The 17,505-nt window shown below is 39.5% G+C and overlaps 1 protein-coding gene across 1 annotated transcript; it reads left to right on the top strand.

Annotated features, from left to right (window-relative positions):
* The first annotated feature begins 310 nt into the window (after positions 1 to 310).
* lss (lanosterol synthase (2,3-oxidosqualene-lanosterol cyclase)) lies at positions 311 to 17,359 on the top strand. Its single transcript, XM_087804584.1, has 22 exons — positions 311 to 324; positions 776 to 944; positions 1,029 to 1,167; positions 1,296 to 1,404; positions 1,933 to 2,054; positions 2,451 to 2,547; positions 2,654 to 2,789; positions 5,032 to 5,140; positions 5,341 to 5,459; positions 5,521 to 5,618; positions 6,667 to 6,694; positions 6,765 to 6,821; positions 6,895 to 6,966; positions 7,032 to 7,082; positions 8,645 to 8,794; positions 11,792 to 11,888; positions 12,484 to 12,589; positions 15,399 to 15,464; positions 15,545 to 15,625; positions 15,695 to 15,865; positions 15,927 to 16,005; positions 16,468 to 17,359. The coding sequence occupies exons 1-22, from the start codon at positions 311 to 313 to the stop codon at positions 16,579 to 16,581; spliced, it is 2,184 nt and encodes a 727-aa protein (XP_087660710.1). The 3' UTR covers positions 16,582 to 17,359.
* Positions 17,360 to 17,505: the final 146 nt, after the last annotated feature.

The following is a 17,505-nucleotide window of genomic DNA, read 5'->3' as shown; positions in this document are numbered from 1 at the left end:
CTTTCACACGTGTATCGCGTCTCTCTGATTGGACGGCTGCGTACAAAGCCCCTCCCCCTTCGACGCCCTGCCTGTGTGTGATTGGACGGTCGCGTCTCTGCTCATGTCTCTCCACGATGGTCGTGGCTCGGACGGTGCTAACGAGGATTCTGGGAAACGTAGTTCTATACATCTCAATCTGCGCATCAAATAGCGCTTAATTTTTAAATAAGAACTACAAGTCCCAAGACGAGTGTAAAAGTGGGTTGAATTCTGCGTCCGTGAAAATAATTTGATTCTTCGACACAAGTTTCAACTTTGTGCCGCAGTCATGTCAGAAGGAACGTAAGTACTTTTCTTGTTTAAAAAATTATAATTTGTATGAGTTTATAGGCAACTATAAGGATACTTTTAAGGAAGTAAAACGTCAATAAACAGTGAATACCTTTTGCACGAATAAAGGAAGGAAGACATGTCACTATTTGTTTACATTATCTTCTATTTTCTAGCAAGAAAGTTATAAAGTTAATCGGAATAAACGAGGTTTTTAATACTTAAATCCCGGTCTGCAAGTGTCACGCTTTTTGAGATAATATTGAACTGTCATTGGTCATGAATAAGTGTCACATTTTCTTTCTTTTATTAATGTATACATTAAAAATACAGTTTCTATTGCTTTTAAATTAACAAATAATACACATCTGTGAAATTATCGACACATATTGAGTAATTCAAGATTAATTTAATTCCAAATATATGACATAACTAAATAATAATAAACATATTTTTGTGACAGGCATCTACGAAGACGCGGCGGTCCGTACAGAACGGAACCGGCCACGGATCTGACCCGATGGCGACTCTCGAACGTGGAGGGCCGGCAGTCCTGGAGCTTCGTGGAGGATCAAGACTCCCCGGATAGAGACCAGACTATGCTCGAAGCCCACTCGCTGGGATTGGACACGGTGGGGTTTTTTTTTTTTTTATTTCTGTTCATAGATGAAAGTAAGATGAAATATTTATCTTTTATTTCTGTCTGTTGCACACAGAGCCAGTTTGCGCCGGACTCTCCCGCTGCCCAGACGCCCGTGGAAGCGGCTTTAAAGGGGATGAAGTTTTACAGTCACCTTCAGGCGGAGGATGGACACTGGGCCGGGGACTACGGTGGACCTCTCTTTCTGCTGCCAGGTAGTTCATGAGACATTAACGGTGGCTACTTTGTGTCGATTAAAAAAATGTAACGAAGTCGAAAAGAGTCAAAAGCGTCATTATCAATTCATGTTTAATATTGTCGTCTTCTGTTCTTTTTTTTCCAGGTCTCCTGATCACGTGTCACATCACCAAGATTCCTCTTCCTGCAGCCTGGAAGAAGGAGATGGTGCGGTACCTGCGGTCGGTTCAGCTTCCAGACGGAGGCTGGGGTCTGTAAGTGTCTTTTCTTTATTTATCACAACCAAACAAGTAGACATTAGACATTTTCCTAAGCTTTGGAACGATCTTCCTCTCTCTTTGCGCTTGATGGATCTACTGACTCCTTCAAGAAACATCTTAAGACGTTTTTATTTGTTCAGACTTTTCCTTGATTTTCTGGAACTCCTGTTGTGTTATCAGTTTTATCTTGATCTTTAAAGTATATACTTTATTGAATATTGTTTTGATTGTTTAAGCGATTGTGACCCTGGTCTGGAAAAGCGCTATACAAATAAAAATGACTTACTTACTTACTTACTTACATGGTAAGTGTGTATATATATATATATATATATATATATATATATATATACATATATACAATATTTTTTTAAATTTTAATTTCATGTAATCTAAAGTGAAAATGCAGTCTAAAACCAGTATGTGTCGATATCAAATGTTTGACTTCAGAAGAAATCTGTTAAGTTTTTAAGATAAATTGTGATTAAAGCGACAACTGTTCATAGAGTCATGTTTCTTTAGCCACATCGAAGACAAGTCGACTGTATTTGGAACGGCTCTCTGCTACACGTCGCTGAGGATCCTGGGAGTGGAGCCGGACGACCAGGATATGGTTCGTGCGAGAAACAACCTGCACAGTAAAGGTAAGAAAGACTTGTAAAGAAATCATCTTGGTTCACTCTTGTGTCTTATCTCAGGGTCAATATGACCCGAAAAGGCCAGAAAAAAACTCACCTTGTTCACGATGACACAGGGGATATCTTAAACACATTTTTTTTTCGGGCCTTCGAGTCACTTTGACCCTGAGATAACACAAGGGTTAAGACTGGAAAAAGGGCAAACTCTTCTTCCGTGACCTTCATTGATCTTTTACCTCTTTTTTTCCTTCCCCCTGGAATCTTCAACTTTCTTCGTCCAACGTGTGTCCTGTCGCTTCCTATTCTTCTTCTCCAAAATTCTCCACTGTTTTCTCTACATAATAGATTATAATTCATCTTATAAAGATCATTATATCAATATATTTATTTGATATTTTAAAGGGGGAGCTGCTGGTATTCCTTCCTGGGGGAAATTCTGGTTGGCTATTTTGAACGTCTACAGTTGGGAGGGAATGAACACACTTTTACCGGAGATGTGGTGAGTTTTTACATTTTATCTTGAAATATTTAAGCAAAAAATTTATTTATTTAAGATCCTTTATTTTGTTAGTTTCTGAAATCATTATTAACATTTTTTTTTCCAGGTTGTTCCCGTCATGGATGCCAGCTCACCCCTCGACTCTGTGGTGCCACTGTCGCCAGGTCTACCTGCCCATGAGCTACTGTTACGCGGTCAGACTGGCGGCGGAGGAAGACTCGCTGGTGCTCAGTCTCAGACAGGTTTGTCAACGTGTGACCACTAGGTGGCGCCCTAACGCCACATGTATTTGATATAGAAACAAAAAAAAATGATGGGAGATTGATTTTAGGCTCCTTTAAGATACATCTTAAGACGTTTTTATTTGTTCAGGCTTTTCCTTGATTTTCTGGAACTCCTGTTGTGTTATCAGTTTTATCTTGACCTTTAAAGTATATACTTTATTGAATATTGTTTTGATTGTTTAAGCGCTTTGTGACCCTGGTCTGGAAAAGCGCTATACAAATAAAAATTACTTACTTACTTACTTAATTTATTTTTTAAAGATTAAAGTCATACAACTTTTCTATGGTAACAAAACTTGTTTTTTACATTTTTTCAGGAACTTTATTTATGTTCTTGTGATTATCGAATGACTTTTACTGTTTATACTTTATTTAAACTTGAAATCAAGCGCCTTTATGCACATGTTTTTGTCATATTTCGATTCATTTCTTGTAAATCATCCCCGTCTAGGAGCTTTTTCAGGAACTTTATTTATATTCTCGTGATTATCTAACGACTTTAAATGTTTATACTTTATTTAAACTTGAAATCAAGCGCCTTTATGCACATGTTTTTGTAATATTTCGATTCATTTCTTGTAAATCATCCCCGTCTAGGAGCTTTTTCAGGAACTTTATTTATATTCTCGTGATTATCGAACGACTTTAAATGTTTATACTTTATTTAAACTTGAAATCCAGCGCCTTTATGCTCATGTTTTGTCATATTTCGATTCATTTCTTGTCAATCATCCCCGTCTAGGAGCTTTTTCAGAAACTTTATTTATATTCTCATTATTATCGAATGACTTTAAATGTTTATACTTTATTCAAAATTGACATCCAGCGCCTTCATGCTCATGTTTTGTCAAATTTACGATTCATTTCTTGTAAATCATCCCCGTCTAGGAGCTTTTTCAGGAACTTTATTTATATTCTCGTGATTATCGAACGACTTTAAATGTTTATACTTTATTTAAACTTGAAATCCAGCGCCTTTATGCTCATGTTTTGTCATATTTCGATTCATTTCTTGTAAATCATCCCCGTCCAGGAGCTTTTTCAGGAACTTTATTTATATTCTCGTGATTATCGAACGACTTTAAATGTTTATACTTTATTTAAACTTGAAATCAAGCGCCTTTATGCTCATGTTTTTGTCATATTTCGATTCATTTCTTGTAAATCATCCCCGTCTAGGAGCTTTTTCAGGAACTTTATTTATATTCTCGTGATTATCGAACGACTTTAAATGTTTATACTTTATTTAAACTTGAAATCCAGCGCCTTTATGCTCATGTTTTGTCATATTTCGATTCATTTCTTGTAAATCATCCCCGTCCAGGAGCTTTTTCAGGAACTTTATTTATATTCTCGTGATTATCGAACGACTTTAAATGTTTATACTTTATTTAAACTTGAAATCAAGCGCCTTTATGCTCATGTTTTTGTCATATTTCGATTCATTTCTTGTAAATCATCCCCGTCTAGGAGCTTTTTCAGGAACTTTATTTATATTCTCGTGATTATCGAACGACTTTAAATGTTTATACTTTATTTAAACTTGAAATCAAGCGCCTTTATGCACATGTTTTTGTCATATTTCGATTCATTTCTTGTAAATCATCCCCGTCTAGGAGCTTTTTCAGGAACTTTATTTATATTCTCGTGATTATCGAACGACTTTAAATGTTTATACTTTATTTAAACTTGAAATCAAGCGCCTTTATGCTCATGTTTTTGTCATATTTCGATTCATTTCTTGTAAATCATCCCCGTCTAGGAGCTTTTTCAGGAACTTTATTTATATTCTCGTGATTATCGAACGACTTTAAATGTTTATACTTTATTTAAACTTGAAATCCAGCGCCTTTATGCTCATGTTTTGTCATATTTCGATTCATTTCTTGTCAATCATCCCCGTCTAGGAGCTTTTTCAGGAACTTTATTTATATTGTCATTATTATCGAATGACTTTAAATGTTTATACTTTATTCAAAATTGACATCCAGTGCCTTCATGCTCATGTTTTGTCAAATTTACGATTCATTTCTTGTAAATCATCCCCGTCTAGGAGCTTTTTCAGGAACTTTATTTATATTCTCGCGATTATCGAATAACTTTTACTATTTATACTTTATTTAAACTTGAAATCCAGCTTCTTTATGCTCATGTTTTGTCAGATTTTTGATTCATTTCTTGTCAATCATCCCCTGTCCAGGAGCTTTACGTCCACGACTACGACACGATCGACTGGCGAGCTCAGAGGAACAACGTGGCGGAGTGTGACATGTACACGCCTCACAGCACGCTGCTGGACGCCGCCTATAGTAAGGGCCACAATTTGAATAGTATATTTTTTTTAAAAAAGGGGAAGCTGAATGGTTGAGGTTAGATTCTTGATGACTCGTACTTTATAAATAGAAAGAGGAGAATCCATTCATTCGGTTGTTACGAAACTTTCCATTGTCATTTCTCTTTTTTTTAAATAAATTGCTGACTCACTGTTTTTTTTTTTGATGGCCCGCAGTGGTGTTGAACATGTACGAGGCCCACCACAGCAGCACGCTGAGGGGGATGGCGGTCAAGGAGCTGTACGACCACATCCAGGCCGACGACCGCTTCACCAAGTGCATCAGCATCGGACCGGTGATCGTCCATCGACTCGAAACACGCTTGAGAAGTTTATAATAATGATTTGGATTTTCAGATTTCCAAGACCATCAACATGCTGGTTCGCTGGTACGTGGACGGACCCTCGTCCCCCGCCTTCCAAGAGCATGTGTCCAGGATCCCAGACTATCTCTGGTTAGTCAAACGTCACACACTTTTAATCCCCCAAAAAAAGATGAACTCCTTGAGCAGACCTGGGCAAAGTGTGGCCCCTTGACTTTATTGATGAGTATGATCGTTTAACTTGACAAGCGCCTTACAATTTTACTATTATTAATAATTTAAACATAGAACAACAGCATTTTTCTTTTGTTGTTTTATGTTTTTTCCCCTCTTTTTTTTTGATTTGGCCTTTTTTGTGAGTGTTTCTTTTTTTTCCAAGTAAATTGAAGAAATGTTTTGTTATATAATCTTGTCTCGAGGTCAAGGTGTCTTGAGTTTTTCGCTGCTTTTATCGCCTGTCAGCGAATGAACTGCAGGAAATCTTCAATAACATTTTCAGTTTTTGGTTTGGTTTCAAAATCGACTATATTGAATATTTAATTTCGGTTCTGGAGTTTCATCTGGAATTCGACAAGGATTTGAAGGATAATTTTGCTGTTGCTGACGTGTGCCGTTCGATTTAAACTCGTATAAACTTAAAGTATTTTTTGTTCAAGTTTCAAATCGTAACAGAAATATCTGAAGCCGTTTTTCAGCTAAAATGCAACTAAATAAACAAAAGAAATCTGGTCACATAAAATCACAATGAGCGATAGTGGCGAGAAAAAAAACCCTTATTTTTAACAGGCAGAAACTTTGAGCAGAACCAGACTCGTGTGATTGGCGTGCTGCTGAAGAAAAAGACAAGGTGGCTGGAGATAGAAGGGGGGGCAAGAGAAGACAGAAGATTAGCTTTTATACAGTATGAGGAAATATGTAATTAGATGAAATAGAATTTATTAATTTGTTTCCAGTTCACAGCAGACGATAGTTTAATTAAAAACAAGAACAAATTTCAAATAAAAATAACAAAGTGCAAATGGTGACAAAGTGCAAATTTACATCGATCAAAGAAAATAATGCAAGAAAAGGATACAAAGATTAACATAGAATACATCATCCTTCCGTCCGCTGAGCTCCTTGGCAGGGGTATGTCTTAGTGTTGACCTTTTTTTAAATTGTAAACGTATCTGTTTTGAAGGCTGGGGTTGGACGGGATGAAGATGCAGGTGAGAAAACACTGATATCCTGCGCAATTGATCTCCGACGTTCAATTAAAAATGTTTTGTTTTAACTCAGGGCACTAACGGGTCTCAACTGTGGGACACTTGCTTCGCCGTCCAAGCTTTCCTTGAGGTAAACATCTGGGATAAATATCTTCACTCATCAAATCGACTTTTTTAAAGATTTTTGTCTCACATTTACTCAGGCGGGAGCTCAGGACAGCCCCGAACTTCTGAAGTGCCTCCATCATGCACACAAGTTTCTGTCCTTCACTCAGGTGCACACAGCAGATCCTTCAACAAATCTATGTTTTACTAAAAAAAATTCAAATATTCCACTCAGATTCCAGAGAATCCACCCGAGTACCAGAAGTACTACAGGCAGATGAACAAGGTACAATGAAAGAAACTATAGAACTTGAGCAGATCTGACCCACATTTCTGGGAATGTTGTCGGCGACAGACGGAATTCTTACTAACCCATCCCATGATGGCGAGAGGTTCTGGTTGCCAACTGTAAACAAGTCTTTTTTAATAACATGCCACGCCCTCTTAACCAAGTCACACGCTCTAGATTTCCCGCTTGTAGACGTTTAACCAGTTATTCTTCACTCGCCTCTTGTCATCTTTAAGAACGACCATTGTTTCAGTAGAACATCAAGTCCTTAAGTTGGACTTTGTTTCCCTTTTCTAGACTCTTGTCTGCACTTAATTATATACAAGTTGTTATTTTTAGAGCATGAGTGACATGAAGGAATACAACCTCAAAACCTGTTTTAGAAAAAGATCTTCACACATTTGGGAAATTTGAGTTGTTTCAGCAGTGCTTTTAACATGCAGTACACATTAAGAATTATAATAATAATAAATGAAGGTAATAATAATAATAAGTAATAAATAAAATACAAATAATCATGTAAAAATAATAAAAATAACTACACATTAAGATCAATAATAACAAAAATAAATAAAGATAATAACATTTAAATAGTAATAAATAGAACAGAAATAATCATGTAAAACTAATTAATAATAATTATTTACACATAACAACAATAATAAATGCAGACTATAATAATAAGATAGTAATAAATAAAGCATAAATAATGGTGTATAAATAATATATAATAATAATTTACACATTAAGAACATTAAGAGTGATAGTAACAATAATAAATCAAGTTAATAACAATTAAATAGTAATAAATAAAACGGAAATAATCCTTTAAAAATAATAAATAATAATTATTTACACATTAATAACAATAATAAATGCAGATTATAATAATAAGATAATAATAAATAAAGCATAAATAATCGTGTATAAATAAAATATAATAATAATGTACACATTAAGAACAATAATAAACAAGTTAATAACAATTAAATAGTAATAAATAAAACAGAAATAATCCTGTAAAAATAATAAATAATAATTATTTACACATTAAGAACAATAATAAAAATAAAAAATGAAGAGAATTACAATTAAATGGGATTAAAAATAAAACGCAAATAATTATGTAAAAATAATAAATAATAAGATAATAATAATTAAAACGTAATAAATAAAACGGAAATATTCATGTTTAAATAATAATTATGTTCACATTAATAACAATAACAAAAAAAGATAATAATAATTAAATAGTAATAAATGAAAAGGTAAATATTATAAAGTTTACTAAAGTCTAAAAACATTACAAATAATTTCTAATTATATCAATAAGAAAATAACTAGTAGTCAAATGTTTTATTAAAAGAACTGACTGCAGTGGGAGGAGCGGCGGGATGGTCTCCTTCCTAAATCTCGGGTGAATCAGGTGTTATTTAGTGCCGTTACAGTGTCCTGGCGGGGGTGAGACAGGTTCGTCTTCACGGCCCCTGCACCAGAGACTGACATGAACAATCTACATGCTGCCTTTATTGAAATACTAAAAGCATATTCTTCTCCAGGGAGGTTTTCCCTTCAGCACGCGCGACTGTGGCTGGATCGTAGCCGACTGTACGGCTGAAGGCCTGAAGTCAGTGATGCTGCTGCAGGAACGCTGCTCGTCCATCAGTCGACCCGTCCCTGCAGAGAGACTCTACGATGCTGTGAATGTGGTTCGTTTGGATTCTTTGTTTGAACGTGTTGTTCGTTCGAAGAAGGACATTTTTTTAATTTTAGAAGTTCTTTCAAAAAAAAAGTTTTAGTTAAATATACCAAGGAATGAAATGCATATCATTTTTAGTATGTAAGACAAGTTTAACCCTTGTGTTATCTCAGGGTCAATCTGTCCCGAAGGCCCGGAAAACAAATGAGTTTGTGGTATCCCTTGTGTTATCACAGGGTCAAGGTGACCCGAAGGCTTGAAAACAAATGAGTTTGTGGTATCTCTTGTGTTATCTCATGGTCAAGGTGACCCTAAGGCCGGAAAACAAAATAGTTTGTGGTATCCCTTGTGTTATCTCAGGGTCAAGGTGTCCCGAAGGCCGGAAAACAAATGTGTTTGTGGTATCCCTTGTGTTATCTCAGGGTCAAGGTGACCCAAAGGCTCGAAAACAAATGAGTTTGTGGTATCTTTTGTGTTATCTCATGGTCAAGATGTCCCGAAGGCCGGAAAACAAATGAGTTTGTGGTATCCCTTGTGTTATCTCAGGGTTAAGGTGACACAAAGGCTCAAACACAAATGAGTTTGTGGTATCCCTTGTGTTAGCTCAGGGTCAAGGTGACCCAAAGGCTTGAAAACAAATGAGTTTGTGGTATCTCTTGTGTTATCTCATGGTCAAGGTGACCCTAAGGCCGGAAAACAAAATAGTTTGTGGTATCCCTTGTGTTATCTCAGGGTTAAGGTGACACAAAGGCTCAAACACAAATGAGTTCGTGGTATCCCTTGTGTTAGCTCAGGGTCAAGGTGACCCAAAGGCTTGAAAACAAATGAGTTTGTGATATCTCTTGTGTTATCTCATGGTCAAGGTGACCCTAAGGCCGGAAAACAAAATAGTTTGTGGTATCCCTTGTGTTATCTCAGGGTCAAGGTGTCCCGAAGGCCGGAAAACAAATGTGTTTGTGGTATCCCTTGTGTTATCTCAGGGTCAAGGTGACCCAAAGGCTCGAAAACAAATGATTTTGTGGTATCTTTTGTGTTATCTCATGGTCAAGATGTCCCGAAGGCCGGAAAACAAATGAGTTTGTGGTATCCCTTGTGTTATCTCAGGGTTGAGGTGACACAAAGGCTCAAACACAAATAAGTTCGTGGTATCCCTTGTGTTAGCTCAGGGTCAAGGTGACCCAAAGGCTTGAAAACAAATGAGTTTGTGGTATCTCTTGTGTTATCTCATGGTCAAGGTGACCCTAAGGCCGGAAAACAAAATAGTTTGTGGTATCCCTTGTGTTATCTCAGGGTCAAGGTGTCCCGAAGGCCGGAAAACAAATGTGTTTGTGGTATCCCTTGTGTCATCTCAGGGTCAAGGTGACCCAAAGGCTCGAAAACAAATGAGTTTGTGGTATCTTTTGTGTTATCTCATGGTCAAGATGTCCCGAAGGCCGGAAAACAAATGAGTTTGTGGTATCCCTTGTGTTATCTCAGGGTTAAGGTGACACAAAGGCTCAAACACAAATGAGTTTGTGGTATCCCTTGTGTTAGCTCAGGGTCAAGGTGACCCAAAGGCTTGAAAACAAATTAGTTTGTGATATCTCTTGTGTTATCTCATGGTCAAGGTGACCCTAAGGCCGGAAAACAAAATAGTTTGTGGTATCCCTTGTGTTATCTCAGGGTCAAGGTGTCCCGAAGGCCGGAAAACAAATGTGTTTGTGGTATCCCTTGTGTTATCTCAGGGTCAAGGTGACCCAAAGGCTCGAAAACAAATGAGTTTGTGGTATCTTTTGTGTTATCTCATGGTCAAGATGTCCCGAAGGCCGGAAAACAAATGAGTTTGTGGTATTCCTTGTGTTATCTCAGGGTTAAGGTGACACAAAGGCTCAAACACAAATGAGTTTGTGGTATCCCTTGTGTTAGCTCAGGGTCAAGGTGACCCAAAGGCTTGAAAACAAATGAGTTTGTGGTATCCCTTGTGTTATCTCATGGTCAAGGTGACCCTAAGGCCGGAAAACAAAATAGTTTGTGGTATCCCTTGTGTTATCTCAGGGTCAAGGTGTCCCGAAGGCCGGAAAACAAATGTGTTTGTGGTATCCCTTGTGTTATCTCAGGGTCAAGGTGACCCAAAGGCTCGAAAACAAATGAGTTTGTGGTATCTTTTGTGTTATCTCATGGTCAAGATGTCCCGAAGGCCGGAAAACAAATGAGTTTGTGGTATTCCTTGTGTTATCTCAGGGTTAAGGTGACACAAAGGCTCAAACACAAATGAGTTTGTGGTATCCCTTGTGTTAGCTCAGGGTCAAGGTGACCCAAAGGCTTGAAAACAAATGAGTTTGTGGTATCTCTTGTGTTATCTCATGGTCAAGGTGACCCTAAGGCCGGAAAACAAAATAGTTTGTGGTATCCCTTGTGTTATCTCAGGGTCAAGGTGTCCCGAAGGCCGGAAAACAAATGTGTTTGTGGTATCCCTTGTGTTATCTCAGGGTCAAGGTGACCCAAAGGCTCGAAAACAAATGAGTTTGTGGTATCTTTTGTGTTATCTCATGGTCAAGATGTCCCAAAGGCCGGAAAACAAATGAGTTTGTGGTATCCCTTGTGTTATCTCAGGGTTAAGGTGACACAAAGGCTCAAACACAAATGAGTTTGTGGTATCCCTTGTGTTAGCTCAGGGTCAAGGTGACCCAAAGGCTCGAAAAAAAATGAGTTTGTGGTATCCCTTGTGTTATCTCAGGGTCAAGGTGACCCGAAGGCCAGAAAACAAATGTGTTTGTGGTATCCCTTTGTGTTGTCTTTGGGTCAAGGTGAACAACCTCCCTGGCTTCCAGAAATACATATGCAGTGGTGGAGGTTGTTTATCTTGACCCAAAGACAACACAAAGGGATATCACAAACACATTTGTGTTCAGGCCTAAGGGTCACCTTGACCCTGAGATAACACAAGGTTTAAAACTATTTAACAGTGAAACATAAAAACGATAGGACAGATGCAGAAGATGTTGACTGTTGACTGTCGTTCTCTCAGCTGCTCAGCATGAGAAACTCAGACGGAGGATTCGCAACATATGAAACCAAACGAGGAGGGAAACTGTTGGAGCTTCTCAACCCTTCTGAGGTGTTTGGTGAGTTATGTTAACATTATGAATACATTTAGTTTAACTTGTATAAAATAAGTAACTATTTGTACGTTCCAAATCAACAAATACATTTCGAGAGAAAAATACAATACAAATATTGTTACTATTCTAGTAATTATTTAACAAATATTGCTACACATATCCATATAAAAAAATAATAATATAAATATATATACAGTATATACACCTATTTCATACACACCGTATCAATTTATAATTATAATAACAAACACAATTAGACTTCAATCATATCGTTATAAAAATAATGTAACACAACATAAACATTCTAAATAAAGATTGACGAGGATCATAGATTTGATTGATGTATAAATGAGTTTAAATGTAGATGAAGAATCGTTGCACGCGTCTCTACTAACGTGACCTTCTTAGAAAGAGTTTAAATACGGTTGTTAACCTTAAAGTCTGACGCGATGGAAAAAAAAAAACGAGTTAATAATAGTCGCAACCTTTTAGTCATAGTTTGTTTTTGTTTTTTTGTGGATTGTGTCTCCGGGTGAAAATCGAGGAAGTGGCGAGTCTTGTGAAATGTTAACATCTCTCTGTGATGTATGTTGATCAGGTGACATCATGATCGACTACACGTACGTCGAGTGCACGTCTGCAGTGATCCAGGCGCTCACACACTTCCAGGAGGTTCATCCGTATCATCGCAGCGAAGAGCTGAGGTGTGTAGAGTCAACAAATGATATGTCACCTGATGGTTGAATCAAAGTAGATTCATGCACATGTTAATGTAGGGACCTGTAAAAATGAACGTTTAAAATAAGATAAAGATATGTTTGAACAATTATACAATTACAGTAAGATTCAAATGTATAATATATGTCGAAGGATGGAAAGTCGATGAGAGAGTTTGATAAACACAAAGATTGGTGGTATTGATCAAGCCTCTGTCTCTGCCTCTGTCTCTCTCTCTTTCCCTGTGTCTGTCTGTCTCTCTCTCTCTGTCTCTCTCTGTCTCAGTCTGTCTGTCTCTCCCTCCCTGGGTCGCTCTCTGTCTCTGTCTCTCTCTCTCTCTCTCTCTCTCTCTCCCCGTCTCTCTCTCTCTCTCTCCGTCTGTCTCTCTCCGTCTCTCCCTCTGTCTGTCTGTCTGTCTGTCTGTCAGTCTCTGTCTGTCTCTCCCTGTCTGTCTCTCTCTGTCTCTCTCTGTCTGTCTCTCTCTTTCTGTCTCTGTCTGTCTCTGTCTCTCTCTATCTTTCTGTCTCTTTCTCTCTGTCTGTCTGTCTCTCTCTCTCTCTCTCTCTCTGCCTGTCTCTCTTTTTCTGTCTCTGTCTGTCTGTCCGTCTCTGTCTGTCTCTGTCTCTCTCTATCTTTCTGTCTCTTTAGCTCTGTCTGTCTCTCTCTCTCTCTCTGCCTGTCTCTCTCTTTCTGCCTCTATCTGTCTGTCCGTCTCTGTCTGTCTCTGTCTCTCTCTATCTTTCTTTCTCTTTCTCTCTGTCTGTCTCTCTCTCTCTCTCTCTCTCTCTCTGCCTGTCTCTCTTTTTCTGTCTCTGTCTGTCTGTCCGTCTCTGTCTGTCTCTGTCTCTCTCTATCTTTCTGTCTCTTTCTCTCTGTCTGTCTCTCTCTCTCTCTCTGCCTGTCTCTGTCTCTCTCTCTGTCTGTCTCTCTCTCTCTGTCTCTCTCTCTCTCTGTCTCTCCCTGTATTTGTCTCTGTCTCTCTCTCTCTCTCTCTCCCCGTCTCTCTCTCTCTCTCTCCGTCTGTCTCTCTCCGTCTCTCCCTCTGTCTGTCTGTCAGTCTCTGTCTGTCTCTCCCTGTCTGTCTATCTCTGTCTCTCTCTGCCTCTCTCTGTCTGTCTCTCTCTATCTTTCTGTCTCTTTCTCTCTGTCTGTCTCTCTCTCTCTCTCTCTCTGCCTGTCTCTCTTTTTCTGTCTCTTGTCTGTCTGTCCGTCTCTGTCTGTCTCTGTCTCTCTCTATCTTTCTGTCTCTTTAGCTCTGTCTGTCTCTCTCTCTCTCTCTGCCTGTCTCTCTCTTTCTGCCTCTATCTGTCTGTCCGTCTCTGTCTGTCTCTGTCTCTCTCTATCTTTCTTTCTCTTTCTCTCTGTCTGTCTCTCTCTCTCTCTCTCTCTCTCTCTGCCTGTCTCTCTTTTTCTGTCTCTGTCTGTCTGTCCGTCTCTGTCTGTCTCTGTCTCTCTCTATCTTTCTGTCTCTTTCTCTCTGTCTGTCTCTCTCTCTCTCTCTGCCTGTCTCTGTCTCTCTCTCTGCCTGTCTCTCTCTCTCTGTCTCTCTCTTTCTCTGTCTCTCTCTCTCTCTGTCTCTCCCTGTCTTTGTCTCTGTCTCTCTCTCTCTCTCTCTCTCTCTCCGTCTGTCTCTCTCCGTCTCTCCCTCTGTCTGTCTGTCAGTCTCTGTCTGTCTCTCCCTGTCTGTCTATCTCTGTCTCTCTCTGCCTCTCTCTGTCTGTCTCTCTCTATCTTTCTGTCTCTTTCGCTCTGTCTGTCTCTCTCTCTCTCTCTCTGCCTGTCTCTCTTTTTCTGTCTCTGTCTGTCTGTCCGTCTCTGTCTGTCTCTGTCTCTCTCTATCTTTCTGTCTCTTTCGCTCTGTCTGTCTCTCTCTCTCTCTCTCTCTGCCTGTCTCTCTCTTTCTGTCTCTATCTGTCTGTCCATCTCTGTCTGTCTCTGTCTCTCTCTATCTTTCTGTCTCTTTCTCTCTGTCTGTCTCTCTCTCTCTCTCTCTGCCTGTCTCTCTTTTTCTGTCTCTGTCTGTCTGTCCGTCTCTGTCTGTCTCTGTCTCTCTCTATCTTTCTGTCTCTTTCTCTCTGTCTGTCTCTCTCTCTCTCTCTGCCTGTCTCTGTCTCTCTCTCTGTCTGTCTCTCTCTCTCTCTCTCTCTGCCTGTCTCTCTCTTTCTGTCTCTATCTGTCTGTCCATCTCTGTCTGTCTCTGTCTCTCTCTATCTTTCTGTCTCTTTCTCTCTGTCTGTCTCTCTCTCTCTCTCTCTGCCTGTCTCTCTTTTTCTGTCTCTGTCTGTCTGTCCGTCTCTGTCTGTCTCTGTCTCTCTCTATCTTTCTGTCTCTTTCTCTCTGTCTGTCTCTCTCTCTCTCTCTGCCTGTCTCTGTCTCTCTCTCTGTCTGTCTCTCTCTCTCTCTCTGTCTCTCTCTCTCTCTGTCTCTCCCTGTCTTTGTCTCTGTCTCTCTCTCTGTCTGTGACTGTCTGTCTCTCTCTCTCCGTCTGTCTCTCCCCTGTCTTTGTCTCCGTCTCTCTCTGTCTCTGTCAGTGTTATTTTTCTTTATTTGAGACAAACCAGTTGGTCGGACACGTTGCATCAAAGATCTCGGCTTCAATTTTAACTCACAAACTATTTCAAGTCCTTCCTAACCAGCGTAAAAACAAGTGGACATTTGCAACTGACGGAGAAACTGCATCATGAATGTCAAACGTTACTCGTTTGTAAAATAGTTAAACGTGAAAGGAAGACTTGCCAAAATAAAAGTCTATCATCTGAAAGCAGATCATCAAATTGACAATTTTTTTTTTTTTAGGTCGACTCTATCCAAAGGTCTGGACTACTGCAGGAGGCTGCAGAGACCAGATGGATCATGGGAAGGGTGAGAGGTCAAAATAAAAAGATGGCCTGGCTGTCCCAGTAGCCCAGGGTAGATGAGAAAATGATGTCACACCTGCTCAGGTCGTGGGGGGTCTGCTTCACGTATGGAACCTGGTTCGGACTGGAGGCGTTCGCCTGCCTGGGTCACACCTACGACGAAGGGTAACGCTCGACCAAAAGACTTCTGAGGAACTGTTGGTTTGTTTCACGAGTTGACGTGCTGGTCGGCAGGGACGCCTGCGAGGAGGTCCAGAGCGCCTGCAGGTTCCTGTTGGACGCGCAGATGCAGGACGGCGGGTGGGGGGAGGACTTTGAGTCGTGCGAGCAGCGGCGCTACGTCCAAAGTGCCTCCTCTCAGATCCACAACACCTGCTGGGCCCTGCTGGGCCTCATGGCTGTCGGGTAACAAAAGATCCCGTCACAGGCGGACCAGTAGTTGTTTCAAGTCTTGATGGTTTACCAGGCATCCAGACCGGGAGGCCATCCAGAGGGGCGTCCGACTGCTCGTTGACAAGCAACTGCCCAACGGCGACTGGCCACAGGTGAGTTCAGATCAAGTACAGGATCCATAATACAATATCTTGTGATACTTTAGGATACATTTGTAGTATTGTCGAGAATTTACAGACCACATGACTCTTGACAAACTGCTTTCATTTGTTTTGAAACCAAAATATGTCCAAACGTCCGCTTTGAAAGCTGCTGGAGTCCACTGTATCCTCTCGTCCTCAGTCATCTCCGGGATTTTGCGTGATTGCATTCTTTCTCTAGCTTCATAGAATATTATGACTGCTGCCATCTAGCGGCCGGAAATGTAATTGTGACACAAACATGAAAAAAAAAACGGCGTGAATATTTGCATGTTAATTTTTATGTATACATACACACTTGATTGAATTGTATACCATGAAGTAACTACGAAAGAAATAAAACGAGTGCAAGGCTCCAAAAAACAAAGAGTATATGGAATTTTGGTGGTAACTGCCGTCTGGTCTTTGTTGCAGGAGAATATCGCCGGCGTGTTCAACAAGAGCTGTGCCATCAGCTACACCTCCTACAGGAACGTCTTCCCAGTGTGGACGCTCGGACGCTTCTCCAGTCTTTACCCCGAAATATAAGCGTATCGCCGGCTCCGGGACAGTCTGTAACCTGGATCGGTAGCGATGTGTCAATGAGGCTTCGCGATACAGTGAATTTTTCTGAGCTCAGCGGTAAAAAAAAATCACATTTCAGGTCCAAAGATTATAGAGAGAAAGTTTCTTTGAAAATGAGGATAGTGTATCATGACATCTCATCAGCTGTTTCATGAAGCTTCAGCGACTCATCTCCACTGATACTCTTGAGCACTGCTGCTCCACTATAGGATAAACAGTACAGGCCAAAAGTTTGGACCATTTCTTTCAATGTTTCTTTATTTTCATGGTTATTTAGATTGTAGAATATCACTGTAGACAACTAAGAATGAATACATGTGGAATGATGCATTTGAAACAACTGAAAACATTCGTCTTTTAGTCTTGTTTCTTCAAAGTATCCACCTTTTTTTTTTTAACAGACTTTTAGCTTTTTCTTGATGAATTCAAGAGCCTGACATGGTTTTCACTTCACAGGTGTGTCTTGTCCGGGTTAACTTGTGGAATCTCTTGACTTATGAATGGAGCTGTGTTTTGTAGAAGTCGGGTTAAAAACAGCTTCATTGCACAGTTGTTAGAATTCATATCATGACAAGAACCAATCGGCTACATTAAGAGAACCCAGTGACCATCTTTACTTTTAAGAAACGAGGGTGGGCCAGACTGGATGAACCTGTTGGGTGTCTCGGAACGTGTTTGGACAGTATGTTGAGATAATTCTTAGCTTATAGTTGAGATAATTATTAGCTTATAATTGAATACATATGAGTTAAAGATCTTGTGACATGTTTATGAGAATGACCAATAAACTTTATGCAATAAAAACATATTTTTGACAAGAATCTGGTTCATTTGGAAAGACTTGACACTTCCTACAACTTTATACAAACTTTTTTTTTGGATGGATGG

Source organism: Callionymus lyra, chromosome 12 (genome assembly GCF_982586985.1).
Source record: "Callionymus lyra chromosome 12, fCalLyr1.hap1.1, whole genome shotgun sequence".
In the NCBI taxonomy this organism is placed as follows: Eukaryota; Metazoa; Chordata; class Actinopteri; order Syngnathiformes; family Callionymidae; genus Callionymus; species Callionymus lyra.
The sequence above is the reverse complement of the archived record's forward strand: the minus strand, read 5'-3'. Positions and strand labels throughout refer to the sequence as shown.

Bases quoted from the DNA above. Each gene is read 5' to 3' on its own strand.
- lss (XM_087804584.1), top strand. The intron at 1,405-1,932 runs GTAAGTGTCTTT...ATGTTTCTTTAG, and splicing joins CCAGACGGAGGCTGGGGTCT to CCACATCGAAGACAAGTCGA. The intron at 16,006-16,467 runs GTGAGTTCAGAT...TCTTTGTTGCAG, and splicing joins CCAACGGCGACTGGCCACAG to GAGAATATCGCCGGCGTGTT.